Source organism: Zalophus californianus, chromosome 4 (assembly GCF_009762305.2).
Source record: "Zalophus californianus isolate mZalCal1 chromosome 4, mZalCal1.pri.v2, whole genome shotgun sequence".
NCBI lineage: Eukaryota > Metazoa > Chordata > Mammalia > Carnivora > Otariidae > Zalophus > Zalophus californianus.
In genome coordinates this window covers 150,484,157-150,498,750 of record NC_045598.1, presented here as the reverse complement: position 1 = coordinate 150,498,750, position 14,594 = coordinate 150,484,157, and the positions used below count along the sequence as shown (strand labels likewise).

General features: G+C 37.9%; 1 protein-coding gene and 1 pseudogene across 1 annotated transcript in view; one reads left to right on the top strand and one right to left on the bottom strand.

Moving 5' to 3' along the window:
* Positions 1-10,698, top strand: part of C4H8orf37 (chromosome 4 C8orf37 homolog) — a 25,719-nt gene extending 15,021 nt beyond the window's left edge. Inside the window, exons 5-6 of the mRNA XM_027622378.2 lie at positions 3,301-3,396; positions 7,377-10,698. Coding sequence (XP_027478179.1) covers positions 3,301-3,396; positions 7,377-7,530 — 250 coding nt within the window. The 3' untranslated portion in view covers positions 7,531-10,698. The remainder of the gene's footprint in view (positions 1-3,300; positions 3,397-7,376) is intronic.
* On the bottom strand, positions 9,736-14,594 carry LOC113925616 (annotated as a pseudogene).

Sequence of the window (14,594 nt, the reverse complement as noted above, 5' to 3'; positions counted from 1 at the left end):
ACAGCAGTAATTTAGCCAAATTGCACATATGTATTAAGGCATTAAAGTTAACACTCTGTGCAATCATGTAATAAACTACATATGCATAAGAAAGCAAGTTATGGCAGCTTTGGGAACCATCATTTTGCGTTTCCTGACTTATACATTCAAAATTCAAATTCAAATGTATACAAATGTAATCGTGTTGAATTGCCACATGTACAAATACAGCTCTATAAATTGCTAACAGTTTGAAAGAAAATATGGAATTGTTTATGAAACTGGTATAGATTTTGAGTGCTTAGTTATTTTTATGATTAATAATAATCTTTAAAATAAAAAGCATTTATTTTCAAAGAAATTTTCAGGCCAAAAAATATTTGCAATTTTGAAGTTACCATATCTGAATTTTAGAGGGGAATACGTGGAAAAAAAATCTAATGATGGGGTTTTTTAATTATTTTTTATTGCAGAAGTATTGAATGCTTATTTTAAAAATAAAACAGTTTAAAAATGTATAAAGAAAAAGATAATAATCTTCTCTCTCCTCCATTCCCACTACCCCTGAGGCAGCCAGTGTTAACACTATAGTATATAACCTTCCACATTTTTCCCCATGTTCTTACAAACTTACAAACATCTATACAGGAAATTTTTTTGGTTGTTTTTAACAAAAATAGGCTCCTACTATATATGTTAACTGTGTACCTTGCTTTGGACATCCCTCTAGGTCAGTAGATAAATCTAATTCTCTTTATTGACTACCTAATATTCCATATATATTGCATATTATTCAGTCTTTTCCCTTTATAGTAGGTATCCAAGTGGTATCCTGGTTTTTGCCACTTTAGCAATTTTGCAGTACAGTAAAAATTCTTGAGATAAATGGCTTGTAGACTGATGTTTTTGGGTTTTTTTTAAGATTTTATTTATTTATTCATGCGAGACACAGAGAGAGAGAGAGACAGAAGGAGAAGCAGGCTCCCAAGGAGCAGGGAGCCCGATGTAGGACTCGATCCCAGGACCCTGGGATCATGACCTGAGCCGAAGGCAGACGCTTAACCATCTGAGCCACCTAGGCGCCCTGATGTTTTCATTTATATGTAATAGGTTCCCAAAAATGGGGTTGCTAGAGCAACAGCTAAGGATAATTTTAATTTTAAAATAGTGCTAAGGTTTTTCCCAAAAGGTTATAGGAATTCACATACCCACCAGGAATGTCTGAGAGTGCTAATTTTTGCTAACTTAATTGGTTAAAACATTTATTTTTTTTGTGATTGCTTTAAATTTAATTATGTTTTATTTTAACTAACAAACCCTGTGCCAGGCACTGTTACAAGCACTTTATCAATGTTAACTTATTAGTTCCGCCTAACAGTTCTATGAGGTGTATAAGTATTGTTACCCATTTTACAGATGGGGAAATTGAGTCACAGCAAAGTTATTTGACTATAGTTACACAGCTGGTAAATAGTGGAATACATTTGAACCTAGGCAACCTGTCTCCACAGTATGTGCTCTTAACTACTATTCTGTGATGCCTGTATTAGAGAGATCTAATATATTTTTAAGTTTTGTTGTTATTTGTAAGCACTCCTTGTATAGTGTAAGTATTTGATGTGTGTTGAAAACATTTTCTTCCACTCTATCACTGACTGATTATTTCTCTTTATTTTTGGTATCTTAAAATCTCTTACGGGGGCGGCTGGGTGGCTCAATTAAGCATCTGAATCTTCGTTTCAGCTCAGGTCATGATGTCATGGTTTGTGAAATTGAGCCCCACATCAGGCTCTGCGCTCAGTGGGGGGTCTGCCTGAAGGTTTTCTGCCCCTGCTACCCCTACATGTGCGCGTGCGCAGGTGCACACTCTCTCTAAAATAAATCTTTTTTAAAAAAATCCCTTCTTCCTTTTAATTTTTAGATAGTCAAATGTATATCTATATTGATTCTAGTTTTTAAATACTTCAGACAATGGAAGAAGTTTCTTCTTTTTAATGTAAATCACAATTATTATATAAATCAAATTGTTTGCAACAGCAGTTCATAAGTATTTCTATATATTGTTATTTTACTCCTAAATTTACTATGTAGCATATGAGTTTTGAGAATTGCATGGCATTTCATTTCCTCACATATTCAGTAAGGACCTGTTACGTGCTAAGTGTCATTCCAGTACTTCTACCCCTTTCTCCTGTATCATCAGTGTTTTGGTTTTCACTGCAGCTTTGCCATCAACATAAAAATATGCTTTTCTTTTCCCTCCCTTCTTAAATATAATCTCTTCACCCTTGTTCTTAACCACCTCTCACTCCATTTAAAGAACCTGCTCAGATGTATGTACCTTCTCAGTGAGGCCTGTGCAGACTACTCTACCTAACGAATTGCAATCCACTCTTTCCCGATACTCCCAATTTTATTTACCCTACTTATCATTTCGAAAATTGGAAGCACTTTTCACCTTCTTTTTTTTAAAGATTTTATTTATTTGAGAGAGAGAGAGTGAGCACAAGGAGGGGGAGCAGCAGGCCGAGGGAGAGTAAGAAGCAGGCTCCCTGCTGAGCAGGGAGCCCCATGTGGGACTCGATCCCAGGACCCTGGGATCATGACCTGAGCCAAAGGCAGACGCTTAACCGACTGAGCCACCCAGGTGCCCCACTTTTCACCTTCTAACAAACTATATAATTTAGTTATTATGAGGATTATTTCTTCTCATTAGAATACAAGCTCCGTGAGGACAGAAACTCACCAGCACATAGTATGCTTTCAGGAAATATCTTTTAAGTGAGTGAATGACTGCGTTAATGCCGTATACTGGGGAAGCAGAAGCAAATAAGATACTGTCCCAATATTTAAGTAGCTTATGCAGAAAGTTTGATTTCCATATGATGTGGCAAATTTTGTGATAGAGGCACCCCTGAAATTTTCAGTAGGAAGGGAAGCAACTTAAAGAAGTTATGTTAAGTGAAGATCTCCCTCAGACCCAATTTGAAAACCATTGAACTAAAAGATCTGCCCATCCCTTTGTTTTATATCTATACGATATGCATGTGTGCATATGTGTATATATACATATCAGTGTGTAAAATAGGAAGCTTTATACAAAAACTTAACCTGGAAGTTTGTGCAGAAATTTAACCTGAAAATTTTTACCTAAAGATACATAATCCTTTCATACAAAAATGTTTAATCACATTAATCTTTACTTTTATGTCATTTATTCAGTAATCTGTAATATGTGGTGTATCCTATGAATAAATCACCAGATTTCCATATTGAAACATACCAGCAGTCTTTAATGCACTGTTGTTTTTCTCTGAACAGAGCATGTGATCATCTGCGCTGTACAGCATGTGATTTCTGGGTGGTGAGCTACGACGACTACATGTGGGATAAATCCTGCGATTATCTGTTTTTCAGGTATGTTTCCAAAGAACTTCACCCTGTGAAAAAACGTACCAAGCAATAACTTTATATTTCTTACTTTGCTGTAATGTCTCTTGGTGGACTTGGCAAGATCTTGTGGCCTCCACCTCTTGCATATTTCTGTCGTCTCCTCTTCTCCATCTGTCTGCTGTCAGCCTGTGAGGATATGTGACTTCCGGACAGGAGTATAGTAATAGCCTGCTTGCTGATTTTTCTGCCTGCAGTCACTTCTTTTAGACCACCCTTTCCTTGCTGAGAATTAACGCATAACTCTGTGTGTGCCACGCTCTTGCGCAAAACTCTTCTGCATGTGGAGTCGTGTCCAGGTTCCTTAGTGCAGCATTCAAGACCCTTCACCATCCAGCCCCCATCTGTCACCCAGCGTGTCCTTCCGCAGTTTACTTTTTATTATGTTATGTTAATCACCATACAGTACATCATTAGTTTTGGATGTAGTGTTCCATGATTCATTGTTTGTGCATAACACCCAGTGCTCCACGCAGAACGTGCCCTCTTTAATACCCATCACCAGGCTGACCCATCCCCCCACCCCCCTCCCCTCTAGAACCCTCAGCTTGTTTCTCAGAGTCCACAGTCTCTCATGGTTCGTCCCCCCTCTGATTTCCCCCCTTCATTCATCGTCACAAGATTATAGCTGCATCCGAGTACTCAGTACTGCCGCCATTCCCTGTGATAATGCAGGCTCTTCCCTTCCTGGTGCAGCCTTCCCACCAACGCACCCTTTATTTACCTAAATCTGACCTGTCCCTAAGGGTACAGTTCATTGCACATCCTTCATGATTCCCTCACCCCTCCGTCAACGTGGAAGTAAATCCATCTTTTCCTATGTGTCCACAGCACTTCGTACCTATTCTAGCACTCCCTGGAATAGAAGATTGAAAATCTTCGGTTGGTATACATCTGCCTCCCTCCTTGGGGTCAGGGTAGTGTCTGACTCATGTTTTTGCAGTTTATACATTCTTATACACTTAAGCCATACCTAATGTTTTTAAGATATTGTAAGTTATAAAAATGTATCTTAATTATACATCACGTGGGGCACCTGGGTGGCTCAGTTGGTTAAGCATCTGACCCTTGATTTCAGCTCAGCTCTTGATCTCAGGGTCCTAAGTTCAAGCCCCGCCATTGGGCTCTGTGCTGGGCGTGGAGCCTGCTTAACAAACTAACTAACTAAATAAATAAATAAATAAATAAACAAATAAACAAATAAATAAATAAAATTAGGCTGTGAATTATACATTACATTTTCAAATAAAAATTAAGTGCTAAAAATTAATCATGCATTTTTATCCCCCACCCCAAACCTGGGCCTAAACAAGAATTATATTTTCTGACACAAGTAATCAGAAGATATTCTATATCTCTCTAATAGATAAAGAAAAAGGTGAAAGTCTTTCTTCCACACCTCTTCTGGGAGCCATTCTCCTGTAAATCCATAGGCGTCTCCTCTACTTGAATTGTTTTTTAAATTCTTCCACATCAAACCACTTTGAAAATCTTACGAAAACTTTGAATCCTCTCTACACATACAGAAAAGTTCAAATACACAAATTCATGGAAAAATAACAATTTGAGAGGTTTCACATTTCCCTACCCAAATGAAGCCTAGTGCAGTCCCAAAATCCCTGATCAGGTTAGCCCACTTTTAATCCCAGAGTTGGAAAAGTTAACTTTTAATTTCAGGTCTGTGTTGCCATTTCTGACTTTTCTCAGTCCTCTGCTCTGGTTAATGTAATGAGTGGTCAGTAATCCCCCTATGTCACCGATATGAACCATCAATTTTTAAAAAACTAGTATAGTTTTCTATAGAATGCATGTAATGTCAATGCTGTAGTGAGCTCTCTGTGACTGTTGAAGGAGGTAAAATAGTGATGTATTCAGGGGAAAGCTAGGAAATGGAAGATTTTCACATCTGATAGCATGGCTGTGTGAATGAGGATGTGAGCTGCTGAAAGTAAAGGAGCAGGGAGAAGATGAAACACTTGAGGAGGGTGGGGAGTAATAGCCGAAGGAAAGCACAAGTAGGTGGTCACCAAAGAAGGCAAGTCAAAAGACTTGCAGGGTGCCATTGATTGTCTGGCAGAACGTGGGGAGCCGGGCGCCTGGGTGGCTCAGTCGTTAAGCGTCTGCCTTCAGCTCAGGTCATGATCCCAGGGTCCTGGGATCGAGTCCCACATCGGGCTCCCTGCTCCGTGGGAAGCCTGCTTCTCCCTCTTCCACTCCCCCTGCTTGTGTTCCTGCTCTCGCTGTGTCTCTCTCTGTCAAATAAATAAATAAAATCTTTTAAAAAAAAAAGAACATGGGGAGCCATTTATTTTTAGTGGTATCAGTCTGCACTTTGGCTTGTTTTATTGTCCTTATCTTATAAATGAGGGAAATGTGTATCCTAACTTTGACAAGTTCTAGAATTTTCAAAAAGAAGTATAAGCTATACTTGATCATCCTGCCATAGTAGCTAAATAAGATGCTTTTATTTTCCTACTAAATCATTTTGTTTATGGAAAATTATTTTTCTAAGCTTTTAAGATATGTGCTTCCTAAAAGCAATTCGAAATGCATTAATTAGTTGCCTGGCTATTCATGATTCCTACTCATAAAATCTCTAAGGATTCGGTCAAGTATCAAATGTTAAATTTGTCACGATATATGGCAGATTGAATAAAGAACAATTTAGTATTCATTTTGTGGAGTTTTTTTCTTTCTGATAAAACTTAGATGATCCATCTCTTCCCCTGGTTTACTGAAATCAAACAGTTGGCCTGGAAAATCTCCTAGGTTTTGTTAGGTTCAAACCTAAATTATGTGGGGATTTTGTACAAACAGTACTGGAGTGTGGTGCCCATTGGCCACCAGAGGGCACTTTGTAGCCTGCCTTCTGTTGCAGTGACAGTACTTTGTGTCTCTTTTTTTAATATTCATACTGTATTTCATCATTTTACTTTGTATTTTTTCATCATTTCATTTTGGATTTTTCACTTTTTTTCCTGTCACAGAATAGTTACATAAATTCAGTACATGGATTATCATGAAAATCATAATTGATTTTCAGTTCATTAAACTTAAATTAACTTCTCTAGTCTTTTTTTATAGTAGCATCAAGTCAGATGGTTATCATTTTTTAGGATGGTCCTGCCCATTGATTTAATTTTTTTTTAAAGATTTTATTTATTTAATTGACAGAGAGAGAGAGAGACAGAGAGAGAGGGAACACAAGCAGGGGGAGTGGGAGAGGGAGAAGCAGGCCTCCCGCCGAGCAGGGAACCCGATGCGGGGCTCCATCCCAGGACCCTGGGATCATGACCTGAGCCGAAGGCAGTCGCTTAACCAACAGAGACACCCAGGTGCCCCTGATTTAATTATTTTAATATTATTGACATTTAACGTAGGATAGACATTTATTCTGTTGCTAATAGTATATCTTGCCGATAAGTATATCATTGAAACAAATGAAAGATACAATATTAGTTCAACAAATAGAAATAACAGGCACTTTTTCTCTATTTAATGAAAAATGCTATAGTTAACCCATCAGAAGCCTGTTTATGCCTCTTATATGCCCTTCATTGGCCATATTGCGGGCTTTTAGAATATGGTATAGGTGAGTATCTGAGGTAGGAAATGTACCACCGTACCTTTCAGTCTCTTCTCATATTGTGTCATCTCTGATAGGACAAATCAATAATTCTTCATTCAGCCTTTTAGTTCATTGTGTTCTATTACGACAGCTTTAATAAACAGGCCTAGAGGATTGCCATTCAAAAGCACTGGATACCACGGAAACACCATCAGAAAGAACACAGAAGCCTATCTTCTGTTGTTTGGGTGAGAAGACCAAGGTTTTTTAGTGTTCAGATGTTGTAAAGATAGGAAAATAAAGCAATGAGAACTTTTTTTTTAAGTCATTCAGCTCTGAGCAAAGCCACTGTGCTAAAATCTTCATTTTTTATTAACAGGAACAACATGCCAGAGTTCCACAAATTAAGAACAAAGTTGGTAAAGAAGAAAGGAACACGGGCATATGCCTGCCAGTGTAGCTGGAGAACTATTGAAGATCTGACTGACCTTCAGACTGATCATCAGCTTCGTTGGGTTTGTGGTAAACATTAAGAATGCAGACTTTTCGTATTCAGACAAATGCATACAATGAGAGCAGTCTCCAGTAATCATCAACGTATTTAGATAAAGGTATGAAGCATTATCATGCCCTTTGGAAAAAGACAGGAAATTTCATTTAATGACTATATAGTATAGATTTTCAAAGACCTAATGGACTTGAGAAGATAATGTGCTTTAATATTTTGGAATTATCTCTTTTTGATATGTGGGCATTTCACTTAGTAAGTAAGGTAGCAAGTTATCCTAATTCTTTGCTAGCCTGTCTCCTGTTAAATGGAAGTTTTATTATGGAGTTTCATACAAATATATAGCCATTCATTAGCAACTGCAATATTAGTCACTGCTAATACTCTTAGCTAAATATTCCTCATTTACAATATTTAAAGGGGATAAAGCCAACCAGTGCAGAGAGGTCACTGGGAGGTGTATACAGCATCTCCTCTGGTCAGATCTATTGTTGCCAAAGATCAGAATTTAGACATGGCAGAAACCATGTGATCAGTGGCTAACTGAAGGATTTTGGGGAGCACAGGTTTGTTGTAAATGAAAACACTGCCTATGTTGACCTTACATCAGTAACTCCAAATGATATTATGTACAATAATGATAAGTATATATTCTAGTTTTAGCTTATTTCTTCTCCTTATGTTCATTTAGATATCAAAAGTTAGTTTGCTAGTTTAGTAAATATTCATTTATATATAAAAAAAATTGGTGTACCTATAATCATAAGGAAAAATCTTAATATGGATAGATCATTATTGGATTTTTTCCAAGTAGTTCTCTAGCCTTCAGTGCCTAAAATTCCATCAAGTGAACAGCAAGTAAAATATTTTCTCAGGCAGCCTATTGATTTTCTGGTAGGATCAGATTGACATGTTGATTGTTAGATGAGTGCATGAGAAAAAAAATAAAGCATAGTGGACGCAACAGGTAATCTGTTGTGCTCCTCCTTGACATCTCTGAGGCTGGAGGAACCCTACAATAGCAGCACATTCAGGAAATCAGTTACCTCAAAATTATCAGTTCCCAGCACCATGGAAAAATTCTGGGGGCTTTCCAATCTGCCATAAGCTCTTTATTGCTCGTGTCTAAGATATAGTTCAAATGTATGACACAAGGCATGCTGAAAGGGAGTAACTGAAGCAAAGCTGTGATTGCTTAGTCTTATGCTGAATCCATTCCAGTCACACCACTCAAATAAGAAGAAAGACTGGCCATTAAAATCCTTTTCCTAGCCGTGACACATTTGCTTACCTGTAAAACTGACTGTAGTAAGTCTAGCATTGCGACAAAACCCATAGTGAACTCACAGTGGCAGATGCTTACATTTTTGTATTGACAATGTTTACAGATTTTATCTTTGAATAAAAATTTTTTTACTCCCTAAAATTTTACCTCTGTGTAATTGTATGAGAAACAAGGGGATTTGATTGAGAAACCATAAGTCACATGGTGATGTTTTCTCTTTATTCAAATGAGCAAATTTACTAAATCATTAATTTGAAAATATGTTTTTCTCTTTTATTATTTCATTACTACCCTATATCTTGGATACATTACTCATGTTTGGCATTCCGTAACATAATTCCCCAGTGTCAGAAATGTACATATGAGTTCACATTTTTGTTAGCAATTTACTTTATAAGCTTTTTAATATGTACAAGTTTTAATCTAAAATGTAGAAAGAATATTATGTTTATATACAAGTGAATAAATTATTACCAGTGGAAATTTAAGCCAAAATGCAACTATTTTAGTAACAAAGCAGAAGAAAATCATAGTTTCTGATGAGCTATAATTTTAAAATGCAAAGTCTATAAAACTTTCAAGATGTTTTGCCTATTTGTTTTTAATATTTATAATAATTTTCTACTTTAGCAATTATCTATTTTTTGTCAAGCCAGGTAGCTCCTTTCTTTGAGCTGTATTATACTCCCAGACCCTTATCCTGCCTAGAAATGAATAAATAATAAATAGCTTTATTCTGTATTTAGTTACTTTTTTATTTTTATAGTAAAATATTCTTATGGGGATTAGTTTGAAATAATTTTGGTAATTTCTTTTAAAATGTCAACAAAAGAGTTTCAGACCATCCAGTTGAACAGAGAATTTATTTATTTACATTGGAGAGGAGAAACATGCCATAAGTTTAAGTGTGTGTGTACATGCATGTATAAAAGAGCATTGGCATTTTTTTTCCAAATATATAAAGAGTTTTATTTCACAAGACCAATTTTCTGTTTCATTGTCAATAATCTCCACATTTTGACTATAAGAACTTCTGCTTTATCAAGTACCATGGCAACATCATCTAAAATAATTTGAAGTGAACTGTGAGCAATAACCTTAGAACACATGAGATCAACGAATGTAGCTCCTTTTTCACCTGTGTATTCTATGATTTTCTTATGAATCCATGTTCTAGTCCATCATTCTGTCAATAGACCAATCCAGGAGATAAGCAAAGAGCTTGGGTTTGGCTGTAGGGATTTTCTCCATGAGACTCTTAACTGTTTATGCTTCTCTTCAGTGTTTACAGTGCCTTTGGCAGCGTTTCATCATCCTCACAGTAATCCAGGGGAATCGGTTTCCTTTTTCATGGTGTATCATCACTGCTTCATCCTCAGATTTGCTAAAAACACTGTCTACCGGAAGTTTCTTTCCCTTCACAGAATGAGGCTGACCAGGACTATTGGAAGCACCACATTTAAGACTTAGTGCTGTTTTTGGTCTCTGCTCTTCAGGTTGTTGTTGGTCTGGAGAATTTTCATGAGGAATAATAATACCACAGGGAGACTCCTCCCCAAGAGCGTTGGGGGCTGCATTGCCACTGGCAGAGGACATGGATGGGGCAAAGCCGATGGCCTCAGAGTTGGTTTGAGACAGGCCTTTGCTCTGGCTCTTCCTCTTCCATGGGTTCCTCTCATTTTACTTCTTTTTCTTGCTATTCTTCTTCCTCATCCTCTGGTTCTGGTTCTTGCTTTACATGTACTTGTCCGCGTCCTCTCAGCCTCTGTTCCAGCCTCTGTTCCAGCCTCTGGAGCTCTGCATCTGGATCCAGAAGTGCTACCTGATCTCTAGTTCTTCCTTCTCTCTCCTCGGTCCCGTTCATTGGCTTCCATTTCCTTTTCCCTGTCGTGCCCCCTTTGCTGAAGAACACTTCCTCTGTGATGTTTGGGGTCATCTATATCGTCATAATCTTCTAAGAATTCTTTTAGTCCTTTAGCTTCTTTTGCCATTTCTCTTCTCTCTCCTCTTTCAGCCTCTTTCTCATACTCCCAGGTTTCCTTCCGGTCTCTGCTTTCCCAGTTCTGAAGCCGTTCTTGGTAAGAAGCTTCTTCCTCTGAGTTTTCGTTCAGGTTTTCTTTGTTCTTCTGCATCTTCTTCGTCCTCTTCATAGTCCTGCTGCTTGCCTTCTCTGTCCCCCATTCACATTCTTTCTCGTCCTCATTGTCTTTCATGATCTCTGCTCTTGCCTCTCGATCAACGGCCGTCCTTACTCCGCTCTGAGCTCCTTTCCCAACCGCAGTCATGATCCCTGCCCCATTGCCCTTCTTGCTCCCATTCCTTCTTTCGTTCACGTTCTCTCCCTTTCCCATTCCCATTCTCACCTTTCTTGTTCCCATTTATATCCCTTCTCTCTTCCTGTCTGTCCTTTATCAATATCCTGTCTCTTTTTCCATTTCCTTGTTGCCTTTCTCCCAGTTTCTTGTATGTGTCTCTGAATTTCCTGATTTCTCAGGATATCAGGTCTCTTTTGTCTTCTTCTATTTCTATAGCGATTATATCCTCCTTAGTGGTAAGTGGGTAATTGATCAGTGGAGCCACTAGAAGTGTGTGGAAACTGTCCTCCTTTTCTTCTTCTTCCTGGGGTGAGAGTCAGATTCTTGAGTTCACTGGGATTTAATATATTTATTTGGGTTTGTGGCAATATTTTGTGCCCTATTTTAAAAGGTTGCTAGGATATATGGATATATAGGTATATATGCAGTTGATAATTAAATTTGTTTTCAGACTTTCCCCAAATGCCTTGAGATAATAGGTGACAATATGAAATGTTACCAATTCAGAGTTCAGTCATGTCCCTTGGATAGTTCCTTAACTTTTTGGGCTTCATTTGCCTCATTTGTATGAATGGTGATATCTCTTTTATAAGCTCGTGTAAGGATTACATTATATGAAAAGTGACTAGCATAGTGTTTAGTTCACAATAAGTGCTTAATAAATGTTCTCATTCTTCTTCCTTCTGAAAATAATACTGTCTAAATCAAATAATGCAGCATGTTTGGTACAACAAAGCATTTGACCACATGTTTATTTTTTCATTCCCTAAACATTACTTATGAGGAAAGCAGCTATGCTCTCATTTTTATTTTATAACTAGTAAATGGAAACATGGCCAGCTTTATTTTTATATAACTTGAAACTAAAGCTTTCAAAAACTGAAAAGAAGACAAAAAAACCACTCATCCTAGCCTCTTCTTCTGTCTGGTTTAAACCTATTTGATGGGCCTTCTTGATGTTCCTACTCTCCCTCATCTTAGCCTATCAAAATCTGACTCATTTTTCAAAGCCTTACCTTGGATAGCTGTCAGAGTGTTGTCCACTCTCAGGGGAGTCCCCACAAAAGAGGGTCCACATGGTCAAACCTATTTGCATAACGCTAAGACATCAACTTCCTTTTTCACTGTGTTGACATTGATTCTGACAGTGCAAATGTGGATCCACCCACTGGCACCTTACTGAACATGATTCAAAGTAGTGGCACAGGCACTTGGCAGTAGAAAAAGCCACTTTTACTTAAGAATGTCCTCGAAAAAGACAGTAAAAATTACTGACTTAATTAATCGGGGCCTTCAAGAACATATCTTTTTCGTATGCTGTGTGACTAAATGGGGAATACACAAAAAGCACTTGTGCAATGGAGTTGTGAGCTGAAAAAACCACTTTTTTCATGGAATTCATTTTTGCATGAAAGAAGAACAAACGGTACATATTCAGACTTGAATATTTGGCATCCATTTTCTCAAAAATTAACTAAGTGAGTCACATCCAGGAAAATAACTGACAAGTGTTTTTGCCAATGATAAAAATTCAAGTCTTCAAGCAAAAATAAGAATTCTGGAAAATGTATCAACCACTTTGAGTATGACATCCTCCCCAGTACTTAAGACTTTCCTGATGAGACTAGTGGTGATATGAACAAGTGATTTTTTTTCCATCCTATTATATAATGAAATGTGAAAATATTTGGAAGATCTGTATAATTCAAAAGATCAGCATTGCTAAATGACCAATGCATGATATTACAAAACTATGCATTTAAAATGCAAGATAGACCAATGGATTTTAATGAAACAATAATAAATGTTCATTGATATGATTTTGGTTTCCACAGTGCAACTAACTTTTAAGAAACTAGCACTTTTCAGGTTTTGATGTAGTATTGAAGAAGAGCCACAGTTATCTGCAAAGACTATTAAAATACTCTTCCCTGTTCCAACTACGTGTCTGCATGAGGCTGAATTTTCTTCTAAGGCTTCACCCAAAACAAGATCCGAAGAGCGAATACAGCAGTAGTATAAGAATCTAGATATCTTCTGTTAAGTCAGAGATTAAAGAGATTGGCAGAAACATAAAATGCCACTCTTCCCACTACCTTTGTTTTGGAAAATAATCGTTTTTATAAAAATGTGACAACATGTAATGGGTTTATTATTTTTAACAGTCTTTAATAATGTTCTCTGTTTTAATTTCTAATATGATAAATATCAATAGATAGAACTGCAAAAACCAAGTCTTTGGGGTTCACATAATTTTTAAGAGTGTAAAAGGGTCTTGAGACCACAAAGGTCGAGAACTGTTATGCAAATCCTTTGTACCTTCCCTACACACATGCCACACTGGCCTGAAGATGTGATTTCTCCCCCTTTCATCTGATTTCAAACTTTCTACTTCTCATAGAATACCCTGTATTACAATTATTTGTGTGTTTAGTATAATCATCTTGAAGCTTAGATTTCAAGCTCTAAAGTCTTGAATGATCTGTCAGTGGTTTAGGGGGAACTGTCTGGGACAGCTGTACCACTAACTTCCTCGGGCACTATGGGTAAGCCACTGTGTCTTTGGGCCCATGTATAAAATGAGAGTTGGATTTAATCACATGTTTCCTTCTAACTAGGATATGGTATTTTTTTTTAAGATTTTATTTATTTGACAGAGACACAGCAAGAGAGGGCACAAGCAGAGGGAGAGAGAGAAGCAGGCTTCCCGCTGAGCAGGGAGCCCAATGGGGGGCTCATTGCGGGGCTCGATCCCAGGACCCTGGGACCATGACCTGAGCCGAAGGCAGACACTTAATAACTGAGCCACCCAAGTGCCCCGGAAATGGTATTGAATACCGTTCCTCTTAAAAGAACTTGTGGACCCAGTGCCATACATCCATACACTGAGAGGTAAGGTACTTGTCATGGGGAAGAGCCCAGATTTTGGGGTCAGAGAGACCTGGATTTCAAAAAGACAATATCTGCATCCTCTTAGAGCTTTCAGTCAGTGGGGGAAAGAAGTGAAACACTTACTACTGAGACCATGAGTGCTCTCAGAAGTAAACAAGGTGCTTACAGGGGACAGGCATCTAAATCAGGTTGGGAGAGAAGAAGGTTCTTCCTCCTTGTAGAAGATGATTCTTAAGTTGTCTTAATGTTTTAGAAGAATGACAAGTAAACTGATCTGGCTTGCTTTTCTATAGTGAACGTGGAGGAATGGAGTGGTAAGATCCGAGGCTGCCCAGGCAAGTAGGGTTGAATTAGGAAACCCGTCCCATATACCCCTTAGAATAGAAATGGAGCAAACAGGAAGAAGCAGTTGAGAGAGAAGGCTGACAAACACTTTCTCTGAGTGACATGAATGCGTGTAGTGCTACTGTTCACAATTACTTTCTCCTCCCTCCAGGAGGACCGCATATCCTCACCTGTTGAACTCAGGGGATTAAGAATGACATCCCACACTCTGAGAATGAAAGGACCTCCAGGAGGCATTCCCAAGAAAGCCAT